This window comes from Panthera onca, chromosome B1, assembly GCF_046562875.1.
Source record: "Panthera onca isolate mPanOnc1 chromosome B1, mPanOnc1 haplotype 2, whole genome shotgun sequence".
NCBI classification, from domain to species: domain Eukaryota; kingdom Metazoa; phylum Chordata; class Mammalia; order Carnivora; family Felidae; genus Panthera; species Panthera onca.
The window spans coordinates 5977311-5996161 of NC_138342.1; the positions used below are offsets into that span (position 1 = coordinate 5977311).

General features: G+C 48.9%; 1 protein-coding gene across 1 annotated transcript; it reads left to right on the top strand.

The window, feature by feature from the left end:
* The first annotated feature begins 513 nt into the window (after nt 1–513).
* Nucleotides 514–4324, top strand: CYTL1 (cytokine like 1). Its single transcript, XM_060655451.3, has 4 exons — nt 514–733; nt 2314–2358; nt 2492–2620; nt 3757–4324. The coding sequence occupies exons 1-4, from the start codon at nt 584–586 to the stop codon at nt 3838–3840; spliced, it is 408 nt and encodes a 135-aa protein (XP_060511434.1). The 5' UTR covers nt 514–583; the 3' UTR covers nt 3841–4324.
* The last annotated feature ends 14527 nt before the right edge of the window (nt 4325–18851 follow it).

The following is an 18851-nucleotide window of genomic DNA, read 5'->3' on the forward strand; positions in this document are numbered from 1 at the left end:
CGGAAAGAGCCCGTCTTGCAGACACAGAGGCGCAGCCACTCCAAGGGTAAGTGACCCCCTAGGCTTCCTCTGGGCGGTCAGGGGTGGCTGGACACATCGACACCGGGCTGCCTGGCCCCAAGCCCCTGCATCACTGGTGCTCAATCCCTCACCTCCGGCCCCTCTCCCTCCCCCGGCTCTGCTCTGGTTTAATAACAGGGTCCCCACCCCAACTGCGAGCCCGAATGCCCACCCCTCACCCCGAGAGAAACTCCGTCCTTGTCTTCCTGTGGTCCCCCACCCCCTCACCAACCGGCCCTGCCTTTTCAGGAGCGCCCCTGCCAACAGAGAAGGTGTGGGAGAGGAAGGGCCCCCCCACCCCCATCCTTTCCAGGTGTCCCCAGGCGGGCCGCTCCTCTCACAAGGCGGTGGGGGGGGGGGGCTTCAGGTCTGAAAGGATCCAGTGTCCAGGGCCAGGTGGGCGTGCTCCGTGGCCTTGGCGGGGGCCCACAGGAAGCGGAGGAGGTGTGGAGGACCACCCCCAAGCTGCCGCTTAAAGGGGCGCCTGCCGGCCACAGGGGCGCAGTGAGGCTGCCTTAGCACCATGACGCCCGGGCTGCTCCCACTGCTGCTGCTGCTTCTGGCCGGACCCCCCGCGGCACAGCCCGCTCCCCCGACCTGCTACTCCAGGATGCTGAGCCTGAGCCGGGAGGTCACTGGGGACGCCCGGCGCCTGCAGGCCATGGAGCCCTCGGTGAGTCCCCACCTGCCCTCCGCCCCGCCAGGAGGCTCCGTGCAGACCCAGTCTCCCAAAACGTGCCTTTGGGCCAGGAAAACACACACACACACAAACACACACACACACACACACACACACACACACACACGCTCTTTTTTTTTCTTTTCTGGTCAATGTTTATCTCAAGGGTTTGCATTTTATTCCCATCCTACTAAGTAAGATAACAGTGGTTTGCATCTCTTTTGTTTTGACTAGAAGGGAAATCTATCCAAGACCTCACAAGGTCTTTGTTTGTAAGTTGCCAGCAACACTGAGAGGATCTGTTGTAAAATGAAATAAAAGCTCCCCGAGGAGCCTAGAGCTCCGGAGTTGAGGAGGAACACAGAACTAAGCTCATTGCCCTCACCGAGCCTGGCGATGGTGAGCGTGGGCTGAGGGGGTGACCCCCAGAACGGGTCCCTGCTGCAGGACCCTGGGCAAAGCGCTCGGCCCCTGAATCTCAGTGTGATGGGCTGTGGAGGGGGGGGGGGGCGGGTAGAGAGCCCACCACCCTCTTCAGACGCTGGGATGGTAAAGGCGTGAATGAGACAGGCTTGCGCAGTGCCCGGGGCGGGGGTCGCCCCAGAACGTTAGTGCTGTTATCACTGCTGTTTCAACAGGCAGACCCAGGGCACGGTGGGGGCAGGAGGTTCCAGAAGAGCTGCCCAGAGCTAGAACCCGGGCCCCCTGACCGCTTGTCCGGTAGAGAAACAAATGAAACCTCATTAAGAGCTTTGAAAAAATATAAAGTGTCTCTTCACCCAACGTAAACACTTCAAACAAAATGTAATGTTTCTCAGATGTGGGATTATGATACCCTGACACCTTTTATTTTTATTTTTATTTTATTTTATTTTATTTTAAAACTTAAATAATGTGTATTTTTTCCCTAGTTATAAAAGGCATATATAGTAGATTCCCCCTTATCCGTGGATTTGCTTTGCGGGGTTTCAGTTACCTGCGGTCAACCGCGGTCAGCCGCGGCCCCAGAGCAGACGATCCCCCTTCCGACGTATGGTCAGAGGGTCAGTCTATTCTAGTATGTTGTTGTCATTGTTCTTTCATTAGTAGTAACTGTTGATCTCTCACTGAGCCTAATTTATAAATTAAACTTTATCTGGGCTCGTACTTATGTATTGGAAAAAAAATATGATCTATAGGGTTCAGTACTATTTACGGTTTTGTGCACCCACAGGGGTGTTGGCATATATCTCCCGCGTATAAGTGGGGCCGGGGGGGAATACTGTGCTTTATAGAACAGTTGGAAAAAGCACAAAGGACAGAGAAGAAAATAAATATCACTTGCCATTCTGCCACTAGCGGTAACAACTGCCCTAACATTCTCGTGGATAGTATTACAGCTTTCTGACCATGCATAGGTAATCAAATCCATGCACGCGCGCGCGCGCGTGTGTGTGTGTGTGTGTGTGTAAAATCAGATCAAGGAAGGTGTGTATGGGGTTGTATGGCTGTTGGGAGGGTGGCAGGGAGCCTTCTGTGACCAGCCGATGTTGTGTGCCCGTGGGCATCACGGTAACCCGTATCCCTTCCCGCAGGAGGCGTGTGTGAGGTACCTGCCCAGGCTATACCTGGATATACACGTAAGAGGGTCTTCCTGCCTGGGGGAGGCATGGGGTGGGGAGAGAGCCTGTGCAGAAGGGCGCAGGGGCCCGCAACTCCTGTCCCTCTGGCTGCTGACTCCTCCGTGACCCTACCCCTGCTGTCTGCTCCCAGAACTACTGCGTGCTAGCCAAGATGCGGGACTTTGTGGCTTCGCCCCAGTGCTGGAAAGTGGCCCAGGTGGATGCCTTGAAGGACAAAGTGCGGAAACTGTACACCATCATGAACTCCTTCTGCAGGAGAGTAGGTGGCACTATTGAAAATTCCTTCTCTGCTTGTGATCAGCCAAGATGCTCAGCCCAGGGCTCTTAGAAGAGGAGGGCGGGGGACGGGGGTGCTCCGGAGATGAGGAGAAAGGAGGAGAAACGTTTATGGGGTGCTTTCAGTTCACAAAGCCCTTCCTCTACCATCGCCACCCTTGGTAAGTGACGGGCACTCAGGACAAGGCAGTCCCCTCCATGAGTCACATTGGTATGGGGACAACATCCAGGGCCGTATGCTAAACCTATGAGACAGACTCGGCCAGGAGCCAAAAGGGGCAGGGATGGGAAGAGAAGGCTATGAATTCGGGGAGCTCCGAGCACTGGGGTCAGAGGAGACTTTCCAGAAGAGGGACTTCAGATGCTCTGTGATAGGAGGCTTCTGGTAGGAGAGGGGAAGGAGGCAGAAAAATGCAGAAAACGTAGAACACCAAAGCCTGAGCACTAGACATAGGAAGCAGAGTCGTGTGATCCCCGGGGGCACAGGCTTCCGCATCAGACAGACCTGAGCTCGGGTCCGTCTTCCTGCTTCCCAGATGGGAGCCACTCGTCCCTGCTCTCAGCCACACATTCCCCATTTGTGAACCAGAGACACAATGATGCCCACCTCACGCCATCATTGGAAGGATACTGGTAATAACGACTCCCCGACCATGGGTGCGGGTCGCTATAGGAACTCCATTGGTCCTAAGACGTTAGCGAAGTGATCACTCAGAGAATTCCTAGCACCAGGCCTGGGCCCAGGGTAAGTTCTCAGGATACATGATTAGCTATTTGGTTCCATTTGTTCGTGAATCAAAGATTTGCCATGGATTTCCTCCCCACTCGCATTTCCGTCCTCATTCCCCTCTGCCCTTGGTCTGTGGGGTGGGGTGGGGGAAGACAGGGAAAGGTACAGTTATAATACAGGATTATTTATATTTCTAATGCAGTATTATATCACGTTCTTTGGGAGCGTGAAGATGTGGCCGGTTCTCCTTGGGAGAATAAGGGACGGGAAGTTTTCACACAAAAAGAAATAACCGAACAGCCTTTGAAGATAACCAAGAGTCCTACTGTCGTGCATGAGCTCTGGGGCCACATTCGGTAACATTCTTGCTCATTGCACATCTTTTTCAGGATTTGGTGTTCCTCTCCGATGACTGCGATGCCTTGGAATACCCAGTCCCAGTGACCACGGTCCTGCCAGGCCGTCAGAGATAGGACAATCCAGAAAGAGAGCCCAAGGGGACCACAGTTATGTCAGCTGCCCAGACTCAGTGGGCTAAAGCCAGGCGCCCTGGCAGGTCTCTCTGTCACTGTAGTATCAGAAACTGTCACGTCTCTCCACCTGCTGGAAAGCAAGGTGCGTGCGCCTCCCCCAGAACCTACCTTGAAGACAGAAGTCTTGCTTTCATTTCCGCCTGGTTTTGTCTTGGCAGGATGGTTAGATGCACAAGGATGTGTATTTGATCACTGAGAAGGAAAGGGGAAACCAGCTTCTCTTGTATGAACGTCTAGCTTGAGAGCAAGCAAAACAGTAGGTTTGTATTACTGCTTTAATGTAGTACCAGTAACATTTTTCCTTCTTGATAGGTATCTGCGTACATGTAGCCAATCTTCTATTTCTTACCCTCTCCCACCATCAGCTTTCATTTTTAAAGAAATTTCACTGCCAAATAAAGTGTATCTGCAAGGTTCATAATCACATAGTGCTGATGGGGACCACTTTTTCTTTCAAAGGTGATGAAAATCAAATAGACACTATCTTCACCGGGAGAAACACGTGTCCTGCAGTATTTGTCCAAGGTGGACATGAAATTGTTTATTTCGCGGACTTTCTGAAAGTTGCCGCTCTTCGCGAGGTGCACTGTTCTCCCTCTTTCCATCAAGCATAGTGTTTCTGGGTCTGTTTCGATCCACCTGCATGAATGTCTGTCCTTAAAGCATTGAGACACGCCCACCATATACATTTGGGGGCAGACTGTACCTTGTATCATACCCACAGGTAGTGCAACGTCTGGCACTTACACAAACACCAGGTCATTGGGTCCTTGATTGCTGCACCAGCAAGAAAAATAAACACGTGAGATTACATGAGACTCAAAAGCTTCTGCACAGCACCGGAAACCATCAACAAAACGAAAGGCACTTATGGGATTGGGAGAAGATATTTGCAAACCATGTATCTGATAAGGGGTTAATATTCAAACTGAGGAAGGGACTTCTGTAACTCAATGGCAAAACAAAAACAAAAACAAAACGCGAACAAGTAATCCAATTTCAAAAATGGACAAGGGACCTGAATAGACACTTCTCCAAAGGAGACATAAAATGGCCAAAACGAACCTGAAAATATGCTCACCATCACGAGTTATCAGGGAAATTCAACTCAAAACCAAAGATACATCACCTCATACCTCTTAGGGTGGTTTTTACCAAAAAGACAACAGGGAAGGATTGGTGGGGATGTAGAGAAAGCAGAACCTTGTACACTGTTGGTGGGAGCGTAAATGGGTGCAGCCATTAGGGAAAACAGTATCGAGGTTCCTAAAAAAATTAAAAGTAGACCTACCAGGTGACCCAGCAATCCCAGGATATGTAGCTGAAAGAAACAAAATCAATATCTTGAAGAGATATCTGCACCATGCTGACTATAGCAAATTCACCATAGCCAAGATATGGAAACAACCTAAGTGTCCATCCATGGATGAATGCCTGAAAATGTGATGTGTGTATGTATGTATATGTACACACACACACACACACACACACACACACACTGAAATACTATCCAGCCATGAGAAAGGAAGGAAACTTTCCATTTGCAGCAACATGGATAGACCTTGACTTGAGGGCATTACGCTAAGAGAAATTAACCAGATAGACAAAGACAAATACTGTGTGATCTCACTTATATATGAACTTTTTTGGGAAAGGGGGAGACTGAATTCATAGATAGAGTAGAATGGTAGTTACCAGGCCCTGGGGCCAGGGGGTAGATGGGGGAGATGTTGGTACAAGGCTTTAGTTACAAGATGAATGAGCTCTGGGGAATCTAATGCACAGCCTAGTGACCCTAGTTAATAATACTATATTACATACTTGAACTTCGCTAAGAGTAGGACTTAAGTATTCACACACACACACACACACACACGCACACAAAGTAATTCTGTCAGGTGATGGATGTGTTAATTAACTGAATTGTGGTAAATATTTTACAAAGTATAACAGATATCAAATCACCATATTATATATTTTATTTTTATGTAGACAAGAAGTCTGAGCGATGGCACAGAGTACTAGCAACAGGGCTTGAACAAAGCAGGGATTTCTCACTCTATTTATTTACTTATTTGGAAAAGAGTGAGAGAGAGCAGGGGAGAGGAGCAGAGGGAGAGAGAGAGAATCCCAAGCAGGCTCCATGCTGAGCGGGACTCGATCCCACAACCCTGAGATCATGACCTGGGCCAAAACTGAGAGTCAGATGTTGGACTGACTGAGCCACCCAGGCGCCCCTCTATCTTATATATTTTAAATACATACAGTTTTATTTGTCAGTTACACCTCAATAAAGCTGAAGAAACAAAACAAAAGAAAGAAAATCCACTTTCCTTACAAGGACACCAATTATTGGATTAGGGCCCACCATAGTGGAGGATAACCTCATCTTAATTTGACAATATCTGTAAGACCCTGTTTCCAAATAAGGTCACAGTCACACATTTGAGGGGTTAGGGCCTCAACATATATCTTTGAGAGATAGGTTTCAACCTACGATAACCATTCTTTTAAGAGAGAACCCCTTCACAGAAGAAAATCATGCAACTATATCCCTGTCACCACCGCCACCATCTACCACTTCCTGACAGATACCCAGTATTGATGCATGGTGCCATGCACCCTGCACACGTTTACCAGCTGAACCTTCACAACGATGTCACCCCTGGTTGGGTGTCATCCACCCAGATTTACAGCGGAGGAAACACACTCAGGTTCAAAGGTGATGTGATTTCCCCTGACAGCTGGCAAGTGGTGACGGAGGCATTCCAGACAAATAGCCAAGTGCTAGAAGCCTTCATTTCATGGCTCTACTAACCCTTTGCTATTTCTAAGTAGCAAAATAAGCCGTTGAAGACAAGGACTAATTTACGCATTTTAGACATTCATTTGTTTGCTTATGTCTTCAATGTTTACCCAGTGCTTATTTATAAACTCAGCAAATATTGAGATGAAAAGTAAAGAATTCTTCCCCTTTGATTAGCAGAGGAGACCTTTGCAAAATCTAGGAAGATGGCAGAGAAAAGAGTAAATAATTCTGCCTGAGATGGGGCAGAAAGGTTTCTGTAGGGTTCAGAAAGTAAGCAGGCTCTTGAAATATGACTGGGAGCTTGTTATGCGGAAAGAAAGACGTAGCACAGCCAAAGGCGAGAATGGAGTTGGAGTCAGATGGTTCCAACCCCAACGTGTGGTTGGGGAAGATGAGAAATAAAGCCGAAGACGCTGTGGGGTCAGAATAGAAATGACTTTCATTATGGGGAGGTCTTCCAGGGACACTTCGGCGGGGTGTCTATCCCACACCAGTTGTATAACCAGGGTCACGTAAGGAGAATTCCTTTCAAGGTGGAGAGACTGGAACCCAGTGGTTGGGAGTTATCAACTCCAGAAGGGATCCTTTTGCTTTGGATTTCAAAAATAGCAAATCAAGGACACTGCTACTCCCACTGTGCGCCAGCCCAACGCCAAGCCAGATGTTAGGGCACCGTCCTTCTCCTTCTTTCTCCACAGCCAACTGGTCAACCCGATCTTCTCCGCAGCTCTTGACTTCTCCATTTCCTCTTTACCACCTCAGCATCAGTTCAGAACCTTCTAAGAACACGACACGCAGCCTTTGCTCAAGACTCAGACCGCTGTCGGGTCTCATCCATTATGGGCTCTTTGGGTCCCAGGTCAGAGTCTGGCTGTCACTGGCCCTTTCCCCTGAGGCTTCCCCATCAGAAGAGATTTTTTCCTCATGGACTTGTTAATGGTTATGGCTGTGAAAGGAGATTCTGAATGGAGTAAGCATGGCTCAGAGAGTCACCCAAAATAGAGTCGGGAGGGAGTCGAGAGGATATTGAGGAAGCAGGGCGTATTCACCTCTCCTGTTTGAATTCTCGGAACACTGCGAACTTTTGACTTTGGTCAGTCGCAAGCTCCACCACCTCCTGGAATGCATCCTTCTACTTTGGACGCCTGCTAGCCAAATAGTCCAACGTGTGCTAGATGGTCAGTTTAAAGACTGCCAGCACCAATCATAATTCTTTCAAAACAACTTATGTAACCTTGTGGGTATTGCCTTCCTAAGCCCGCACTACCCCCTCATGGCAGTACACTTGCCGTGTCTGTTGACTCTCTTTCCTGGATTGCAATCCCTAAAACCCCAAATAAACGCTTCTGGTTGTTTTACAGCCTCGACATCTTGGTGGACAGAGCCCGTGTGCTGTTTCCTCAACTGACTTCACTCACCTGGGGAAACAGAGCAGAGCCGCTCTCGTGTTGGTTGTGTGTCAGTAGGCAGTTTACTCAGCCTCTTTGTGCCTCGGTTTTCCATTCTGTGAAGTGGGAATGACGTTAATAATACCTTCATAGGCTTGTTTAGGGGATAATGCAAATTCACGCTTTCAAAGCACTTATCTGGCCCCTGGTAAGGTTTCTACTTACTTCTAATTAGCCCTAATAGCATCAAAAGCAAATACAGGGGCACCTGGGTGGCTCAGTCAGCTAAGCATCTGACTTTGGCTTGGGTCATGATCTCATGGCTTGTGAGTTTGAGCCCCGAGTCAGGCTCTGTGCTAACAGTGTGGATCCTGCTTGGGATTCTCTCTCTCTCCCTCTCTCTGTCCCTCCCCCACTCGCTCTTTCTCTCTCTCTCTCAGAAATAAACTTTTAAAAAAAGCAAATACAGTCACTGCTTAAGAACTTATGAACTTCTGAAACAATTTTAGAAATGTAAAAACCGACGAACTTTTGCTCATCAGAGTACTTTGCAGTGCGAAAGTCTGAGTACTCCCTCTCCCAAGAAGAAACCACAGTTTCTGATGAACGCTTCTCCTAGCCCCCCTCCCAGACCACACCAGTGGTGTCCTGACTTCCCCCTCCCTACCTCCAAGTCCCTCTGCCACAAGCCAGAGTGGTGTTTATGAAGTACAAAACCTACTTCCATTATTCTGGGTGCCCCCCCAGTGGCCCCCCATAAGGTACTCCTGATCCCGATCTTCTCTGGCCTCACCCACTGCTCTTCTGCACCACCCCCCGGTACACACACACACACACACACACACATGCGCGCACACACGTTTCCTTAGGTTTTGCGCCTCAGCGTCTCCCAAATGCTGCAAATCTTTTCAGACGCTGAGCTGTCTTGCAAACCTGTAGAATTCTTCCATCCACTCAAGTGCAACTTCTATGAAGCCCTGGTTGGAAGGAGCAACTTGTTTCCGCACGACATCTCGCGCGTGCAATTATTTTATGCTTTTATATTCATCACGATCGCCATCAGGCTCCAGCCAGTTGCCCACTTCCTCCTCCTTGTCGTGCTTTCCTTACTTAGGAGCCCGGGACCCCGCCCCCGGGTTCTCTTCCCTCCCATCTCACCGGCCCCCTCTTCCGTCTCCTTTGGGGCTTCCCCTCTCCTCCTCTTTACTCTGCGGCCGTGAGATCCAGACTCAGCCCCCATCCTTCCCTCTCCTTCGTCTGCTCTCACTATCTTGGGGACCATCCTGGTGTCACGGCTGTAGACGCCATCTTTACGCTGGAACCAAGAAGCCTGGAATCAAATTTGGCCCTTCTCTGTCTCAATCGACATCCAATGCATCAAAACTCCCGCTCTCTCTGACTTCCAAATAGACCCGGAATCTGACCACTTCCACTTCTAGCAACCTGGCCCAAAGTCACTCCCATTTATGTCCTATCGCAATAGCTGCTTCCCCCCAATAGCCTCATCGAGCTTCTTGGCACGTCAGCCAGAGTGGTCCATTAAAATGCAAGTGGCCTTACACCCTTCTTCCGCTCAGGACCCCTCGCTGGCTCCCCATTTCACTCGGGGTAAAGGCCGAAGTCCTGACAAAGGTCACGGGACCCTTCATCAGCTGCCCCCACCCCCTCCGTTGTCTCTCTGGCCTCATCTCCCCTCTGCCAGTGTGGCCTTCAAATGACTTGCGGGCTTTCAATTTGTCCTCACTTTCCTGGCCTCAGCTGGAAAACAGAGTGCCCGCCCCAGAAGACAGTGCTGAGGACTCAGTAAAGTAAGTCACGTAAAGTGCTGAGCACAATCCTGACATTTAGCAAATAGTCAGTAAGGCAGCTGTTATTACTATTATCCTCCTTTCGTCCTGGTCATGATGAACATCACATCCTAGGGGGAAGGGGGGTTGGTACAGATGCAAACTGTGGAGTGCTTCTCCCTTCCATCGACGTGCCTTCTGATTCTGCACGTTCACCTGTGATTTATTGTCCCCCCCCCCCCCCGCCCGACCCCATTGTCCTTGCACTACCTGAACAAGCAAATCTGAGCAGGTAACGCACCCATGGACAGCTCATCAGCGGTTCCCCACCGCCCTTGGGATAAAATCCAGTTTTCTTACCTCTAATTCATTCCTTGAACATTGCGGTCTGACTTCTCACCATCACACCCACAGAACCACTCCTATAAAGCACCCATGGGGCGCCTGGGTGGCTCTGTCGGTTAAGCACCCCGACTTCGGCACAGGCCACGATCTCACGGTCCGTGAGTTCGAGCCCCATGTCGGGCTCTGTGCTGACAGCTCGGAGCCTGGAGTCTGCTTCGGATTCTGTGTCTCCCTCTCTCTCTGCCCCTCCCCTGCTTGCACTCTGTCTCTGTCTCTGTCTCTCTCTCAAAAAATAAATAAAGCTTAAAAAAAATTTAAAACATCTGTGAGCTCCATGCTGTCAAATCCAAGGTCACTTTTTCTTCCTTTTCTCGAAATTCCAGTTAGTCAACATCCACTGTGACGCTGGTTTCCGGCATGCAATGTAGTGATTCAACCCTTCCATACCTCACCCAGAGCTCATCTGGACAGGTGCCCTCCCCGGTCCCCATCACCTGTTTCACCCATCCCCCCACTCCCCTCCCCTCTGGTGACCATCAGTTTGTCCTCTGGGGCTAAGAGTCTGTTCCTTGGTTTGCCCCTCTCTCTGCTTGGCTGTTTTGTTTCTTAAATTCCACGTAGGAGTGAAATCACGTGTTTGTCTCTCTCTGACTTACTTCTCTTAGCATAACACTCGCCAGTTCCATCCACGTCATTGCAAACGGCGGGATCTCATTCTCTTTTACGGCTGAGCAATATTCCACTGCAAACCTCCACCGCGGCCTCTATCCGTTCATCAGTCAGTGGACCCTTGAGCTGTCTCCATAGTCTGGCCACTGCGGATAGTGCTGCTGTAAACACGGCTCTCTTTAAGTTACTCTTGTCGTACTCTTTGGGTGAGTAGTGGGGCTCCCGGATCACAGGGTAATTCTCTGTCTGGCTTTTTTTTTTTTTTTTTTCTTTTTTTTTCTTTTTTTTTTCAACTTTTTTTTTTTTTTTTTTTTTTTATTTTGGGACAGAGAGAGACAGAGCATGAACGGGGGAGGGGCAGAGAGAGAGGGAGACACAGAATCGGAAACAGGCTCCAGGCTCCGAGCCATCAGCCCAGAGCCTGACGCGGGGCTCGAACTCACGGACCGCGAGATCGTGACCTGGCTGAAGTCGGACGCTTAACCGACTGCGCCACCCAGGCGCCCCTGTCTGGCTTTTTGAGAAGCCTCCAGACCATTCTCCAGAGCGGCTGCGCCAGTTTGCACTCCCACCAACGGCGCCCCAGGGCTCCCCTTTCTCCGCACCCTCGCCCCCTCGCCGACACCCGTCGTTCCCTGCGTTGCTTTCAGCCGTTCTGACAGGTGTGAGGCGATCACTTCTGTCTCACCTTCACTCATCTCTGTGTCTGTCCGGGTGGCTGCACCGCACACTTCCCTGGCTTTGCACTCTCCTCTGGTTGACTGTCTCCTTCTCCTCCGCTCGCGTTTTGTCCCGGACCGGCGCCCCTCCCTGCACTTCCTCCCCGGTTCTCATCTGCCCCTGCCACTTTGTCAGCATGTTTACGGCACCCAAACCCACGTCTCCCTCCCTCCGCTCAGACTTCCCCTTGAGGCTCAGACTAATTTCCCCAACTACTCTGTTATCTGAAATCTCCCACGTGGCCCAGAATTAGCTTGTCACCTCTCCTTCCACTTGCCCGTGGGCTCTTCTTGTCTCAATAACATGGTCCCGTCCGGCACCATTTGGTTCCACCCAGACCGCAGGCTGGTAAGCTTCTGCACCCAATTCCAAGGTGCATGTGTTGTGTGGGGGGAGAGTTCACACCAACGAGCAGTTCTCTGACATCAGCCCCGGGGTGGGGGTGATGTCACAATTCAACCGAATTCTAACATAAATTCTGTTCTCTCTGCCTGACTGCCTGCAGGGATATCGGCCTTGCCCTGCCCTCAGGCCAGGACCTACACCGCTGACTCTCCTGTTCTCAGTCCTTTGGACTCAGGCTAGAACTACACCACCAGCTTCCCAGGGTCTCCAGCTAGACAACAGATTAGGAGACTTCTCAGTCCTAATCACCTGGTGAGCCATTTCCTGATAATAAAACTCTTTACAGGGGCTTTCGGGTGGCTCAGTCTGTTAAGCATCTGACTTCAGCTCCGGTCATGATCCCGCAGTTCGTGGGTTCGAGCCCTGCATCGGGCTCTGTGCTGACAGCTTAGAGCCTGGAGCCTCGTTCCGATTCTGCGTCTCCCTCTTCTCTCTCTCTGCCCCTCCCCTGCTCACACGCTGTGTGTCTCTCTCTCTCCCAAAAATAGATAAACATTTAAAAAAAAAAATACACTGGAGAAGCCTGACCATGTCCTGTGAACCTGCGTTCATGTCTCCATAATTGTTGCCGGTTCCCTGGGCCAAGGTCATCAGGAGCCCCCATCTGGAGCACTGTCTTCACCTGCCTCCTTACTGGGCTCCCAGCATTCAGTCTAGCCCCTCCCATCCTATTGCCACACAGCAGCCAGAATAATCTGATTTTATTTTATTTTTTAATGTTTACTTATTTTTGAGAGAGAGCACGAGCCGGGGAGAAGCAGAGAGAGAGGCAGACACAGAATCCAAAACAGGCTCCGGGCTCTGAACTGTCCGCACAGAGCCTGATGCGGGGCTCGAACTCACAAACTGTGAGATCATGACCTGAGCCGAAGTCGGATGCTCAACCGACTGAGCCACCCAGGCGCCCCAAGAATAATCTGCTTTAAACATCAATTAGATTGTGTCCTTCCCCTGTTGAAAAATGTCCTATGGCTTCTGTTAAAAAAGAAAATTCAATGGAGTAATTTTGTACCTTTAAGCTAAAAAAAAATTTTTTTAATGCTTATTTACTTTTGAGAGAAGAAGAGGGGGAGAGAGAGAGAGAGAGAGAGAGAGAGAGAGAATGAGCAGGAAAGGGCAGAGAGAGAGGGAGACACAGAATCCAAAGCAGGCTCCAGGCTCTGAGCTGTCAACACAGAGCCCGATGCAGGGCTCGAACTCACCAAGGGTCTAAGCCAAAGTCAGAAGCTGAACTGACTGAGACATCCAGGCGCCCCCAACAGAGTAATTTTGAAGACCTAATTGACGTTATTTAACACGGCACCCCATGTAGCAAGTAGATGGGAACACTGGCGAGCTGTACAAAGTGAAAGGTCTTTATAGGAAGGAGGTTGGGACAAGGGCCTTATAAGGAAAAGATGAGAAAGGATTGTTTCTGGAAGATCACCACACACCCCCCCAACTTAGGAGGCAGGACAGGGGTTTTACTATGCAGCTTACCTCCTCTTTCTTTGGGGGATGGAGAAGGCCTGTGAAGGATTACCTCACTGTGCTTAACAGAAAATTCCTGACGGGCAGGTAAAGACCCGTATTTCCGGGGAAGGGTGATAGCAATTAGGTTAGGTATTAAGCTCAGGTTTAGTGACTTGGCCTGGCCCCAGCAGTGCTATTTTGGGCCTGTGGTTTTCTTTTTAACACTTCCCACTCCGAAGGAAAGTTGAAGTTCTCACCTGGGTCTGCAAAAGTCCTGCCTACCCCCCCGACGGCCTCTGCCATTAGTCTCCGCAAGGCACCCTGGGGCACTGTGGTTCTCCATCCGGGGCTCACTGGTCTGCCTACTTACCTGCTGTGTCTCCCCCACTCGAGTATAAGCTCCAGGGAGGCGGGGGCCATGCCCTTCTGGGTCACATTCTGTCTCCTGCCTCTAATTGTGCCTGACGCTTAGTGGATGTTCCATAAGTATAGTTTGGACATTAATGGATACTGGATACTGCTCCCCAAGAAGACCAAGAGAGGCTGAGATCTTGTGATTCCAAGTGGTCGGGGTCCATTCTGTCTTCATAAAATACACACTATACGCACAGGCTCCTAAGCTTATAGGAGCATTCCTGTCTTCGTTCCTGTTTTCAGGAATGGCCGATTCTTACAGGTTTGGTCAACGTCAAAATCTCGGTAACTCCAGAGACACTTGGGTGGCTCAGTCAGTTAAGCGCTGGACTTCGGCTCAGGTCACGATCTCACGGTTCATGGGTTTGAGCCCCGAGTCGGGCTCTGTGCTGACAGCTCGGAGCCTGGAGCCCGCTTCGGATTCTGTGTCTCCCTCTCTCTGCCCCGCTCATGCTCTGTCTCTCTCTCATAAATAAATATCAAAAAAAATTTTTTTTTAAATCTTGGTAGCTCTCTCTCACACACAGTGACACACACAGACCCATATTGTATGGGTGCTTGTTCTCACAGTGCTCTGACTCAGCCCTTCCTAAAACATGACTGTCTGGACCTCAGCCAGCAGTGGAGAGACGGGAACAAAACGTTTATCTCTTCTTCCTGAGAACACCTAAAAGCTTAATCATGGGTTTCGGCTGTCCTGGAGCCCTTGGCCTGCTGAAGCCAGTCCTGCGCCTTCACACCCAGGGGCGATTTAAACCCACAGAATTACTAGGCGAAAATCCTCGGAGATTAAGCCTACCTGATTTGCAAAAGGGCTAATGATGTGAAATTGCCTCCCGCATTTGCAGAACGTTCGGATCTGTAGATTGTCAGGTCAGGTGTAGAGATCACGGGAAAGAGAAAGGGACTGCCCTGAAATTGATGAGGTGCCGGAGGAGAAGGAAAAAATAGAAAAGTAGAGCACAACCGTGCAGAAAGCGGGCCAGTCCGCCGTCATGCCTTCCGAGTGAAGGATGTCCATTTCTAAAACGTTCGCGGTCGAGCGCCTAAAACGCAGCTCTACTTCTTTTTCGAGAATTTTCTGGCTGCCGCACAGACAGGGAGACCCGCTCTGGTTACAGCTTTTTCATTTCCTTTGTCTTGGTCCCAGGGCTCCAGCGTCAACCCAGCTCAAGATGCTACGAAATCAGAAGCTGCTCCTTCTTCAGAAGATGGGCTCAGGCCACCGCGTTTCTCACAGCGCAGTGAGCTTCCTCTGGCCCCCGTGCTACGGACATTCTGATGTTGGGAATCGCTCAGCCCAGAGAGGAAGGATCTGGAATTGCGCTCTGACATTGTCCACTGATGCTCTGAGATGCTCTCAATTCACTGATGTGCCTGACGTCTTCAGCACGTGGAGAACTTTGCAATTGACAAAATATTCCCGTGTCTGATTTTCCCTTTGTTCATTTCAGTCCTTATGCCGACATCAGCGAATGGGTGGATGAAGATATTTGTCTCCATTTACAGATTTAGAAGCAAAGCTTCAATTAAGTACCATTTACACCCGCAAACATGCCTAACATTTTAAACTCTGACAACACCCAGCCTTGATGAGGCCACAGAGCAGCTGACATACTGCTCACGGTAGGGGAATACCTGCAAAAACGATTTGGCATCACCTAGGAAATTTGAAGATGCACATGACCTGTGACCCAGCAATTCCAACCCTAGAATATATCCTAGAGACGCTCTTGCACATGTGCCCCCAACAAATATGCCTAAGGATGTTCATGACAGGATGTTTATGGAACATCTTGGAAACGATGCAAAAGTCCACCGGTGGCAGAACAGATAAATAAGTGGTTGGGGTCCTTTAATGGTAATGACAGTCAATACATCCCAGTGGCGTGTAATTACACAGCTGATTCTAGGTACACAACATTGAGGAGCAGAAAACATGTGGTACGATTCATTTATGCTAAGAACAAAAATAGGCAAAACCTAAAGGATATTTTGTGGGATAGCAGCATATGGGATAAAGCTTTAAAGAATTTCAAGAGAGTGTTTAGAACAAATCAGGACAGGAGCTAATCCCTCTGAGGAGCGGAGGAAGGGGACGGTAGGACGAGGATGATACAGAGGCCTTTGAAAAGAATAGCGTGCTTTTTCTTCAACTAAGCGGTGGGTTCCCAGGGGTCCAATATTTTGTCACTCTTCAGAAACACACACACACACACAACTTTGTCAATAATGAATAAAGAATAAAAATAAATAGCATTCACATAAAACATCTAAAAATAATTAGAAAGTACAATTAAAAATCAACCTCATTCAGGCACCTGGGTGGCTTAGGTGGTTAAACGTAAACGTCCGACTTCGGCTCAGGTCATGATCTCGCGGTTCGTGGGTTCGAGCCCCGCATCGGGCTCTGTGCTGACAGCTCAGACCCTGGAGCCTGCTTCGGATTCTGTGTCTCCCTCTTTCTCTGTCCCTTCCCCACTTATACTGTCTCTCTCTCAAAAATAAATAAACATTAAAAAAAAAATCAACCCCGGGGCACCTGGGTGGCTCAGTCGGTTAAGCGTCCGACTTCGGCTCAGGTCATGATCTCGCGGTCCGTGAGTTTGAGCCCCGCGTCGGGCTCTGTGCTGACAGCTCAGAGCCTGGAGCCCGTTTCAGATTCTGTGTCTCCCTCTCTCTCTGACCCTCCCCCGTTCATGCTCTGTCTCTTTCTGTCTCAAAAATAAACGTTAAAAAAAAAAAATTTTTTTTAAAAATTAACCCCATTTACAATAGCAGCAAAACCCTAAGGTATAAATATAAGAAACCATGTTTACAAACTCCCAAAATGACCCACACAAAGGGAAGCACAGAGGCACTCTGCCTATGCTCTCAGCCTTTTAGGAAACATGGAGCCCTGCCTTTGGCCCCATTCACACAAGTCTACAAGGAAGGTGATACTGTCCACCGTCCAGGGAACAGGCACTGTCCAAAACGGAATGGCTACAAATGACACCACATCAACACCGGAAGAGCCTACAGTGCTACCGGCAAGCGGTTGGCGTTGTAACAAACAAGTTAAGGGCAAGATTCCTGCTAAGACAATTAACATGTGTATAAAGCCTATTAAGCCTGTTAAGAGCCCAGACCACTTCCTGAAGCGTGTAAAGGACAATGATCAGAAAAAGAAGGAAGCCAAAGAGAAAGGTACTTGGGTTCGCCTGGACCTCCAGCCTGTCCCACCCAGACAGCCACGCTGCGAGAGAACCGTGGAAAGTAGCCTGGGCTGCTGGAACCCTTTCCCTAGGAGTTCATGGCACGATAGGTATAAAAAAAATAAGGGGGTGCCTGGGTGGCTCAATCGGTTAAGCGTCCGCCTTTGTTTCGGCTCAGGTCATGATCTCACAGCTTCGTGGGTTCGAGCTCCACGCTGGGCTCTGTGCTGGCAGTGTGGAACCTGCTTGGGATTCGCTGTCTCCCTCTCTCTCTCTGTCCCTCCTCCATTTGCACTGTCTCTGTCCCTCTCAAAATAAATAAATAAACTTTAAAAAAAAAAAGTTAAAAAAAATAAGACCTTTGGACTGCAAAAAGTTTAAAAATTTTTAAAAATATTTATTTTTGAGAGAAAGAGAGAGACAGAGCATGAGTGGAGGAGGGACGGAGAGAGAGGGAGACACAGAATCGGAAGCAGGCTCCAGACTCTGAGCTGTCAGCACAGAGCTGGACGCGGGGCTCGAAACCATGAGCTGTGAGATCATGACCTGAGCCAAAGTCAGACACTTAACCGACTGAGCCACCGAGGCACCCCGTGGACTGTAAAAAAAAATTCAAAAAAAGAGTTTACAACATCATAGAGACAATTCCACAACTTTATCAAAGAACATAAAAGAATAATATAAATAGAGATAAGCTATGAATCTTAAATTAACATAAGTTGATCATATCCAGTGAACATCCCAACAGGACGGCTCTTGATATTATGAGCTTAAAATGTATAGAAAAATATAAAAGGTCAGTAAATTTTGAAAAAGAAGGATGGAGGGCAAGGGAATTTCTCTAACAGGTATCATGACTTGTTAGAAAGTCATAGAAATTAATGTGCTGGGATACTGCTGTAGAAGTAAAAATAGGTAAATGACCAGTGTGGAACAGAAGAGAGAGCCCAAAAAACCAAGTCATGGAAATGTGACAAGCTTCTGAGAACCCACGACAAATCAGTGGGAAAGTAATAGACAACGTGATAAGAGGTGCCAGAATGACCCACATCCACTTAGGAACAATGGAAATTTGATCCCTTCCTTATACCATCCTCAAAAATAAATTTGAGAGGGTTGACAGACTTAATAAATAAAGCAATATTCTCAAATGCTGAGAACACCTGGCAGAAAGGAAGGAAAGGATAAGGAAAGAATTCTTCAACAAGACCCAAAGAGTGCCTCCGATACAGAGAAACATGGATGAACATGGGGTAAGGCTTTAACAGACACAAGAAACAGAGCTAAATAAACCACCGAGCAACGGGAAGCATAATGTGTTAACTCTCCCATTGCCTGTAAATCAATAACAAAGCGAGAGACAAACGGACAGAACTCGTACCGCGTGATCAGGAGAACATCACAATGGCTGTTTCACTATATGGAGAGATGCTGAGTGTGTTTACCGACCACAGGGACACATGAAAACTACAGCGTGGTACAATTTTATACCCACCAAACAGGAAAAAGATAAAGTCTCATAATACCAACCGCTGGCGTGGATAAGAAAAAGCAGGGATCCTTCTGTGCTGCTTACAGGCTGTGCACTGACACAGTGGTTTTTGAGAGCAGTTTCATAATAATTGGTAAAGCTCTTCCACTTCTGGGGACGTATGTCAGGCAAGCTCTCACAAGGCGATGGAGCGAGAATGCTCATTACTGCCTCGTTATTGGCTATGAGGGAAAAAAGAAAAAGAAACATCCGGACGGTCTTCTCGGAAAAAAA

Excerpts from the sequence above, each read along its gene's own strand:
- CYTL1 (XM_060655451.3), top strand. The coding sequence starts at position 584 with ATGACGCCCGGGCTGCTCCCACTGCTGCTGCTGCTTCTGGCCGGACCC. Across the intron at positions 2,359-2,491 it reads GGCTATACCTGGATATACAC|AACTACTGCGTGCTAGCCAA; the intron begins GTAAGAGGGTCT and ends GTCTGCTCCCAG. Across the intron at positions 2,621-3,756 it reads TGAACTCCTTCTGCAGGAGA|GATTTGGTGTTCCTCTCCGA; the intron begins GTAGGTGGCACT and ends CATCTTTTTCAG.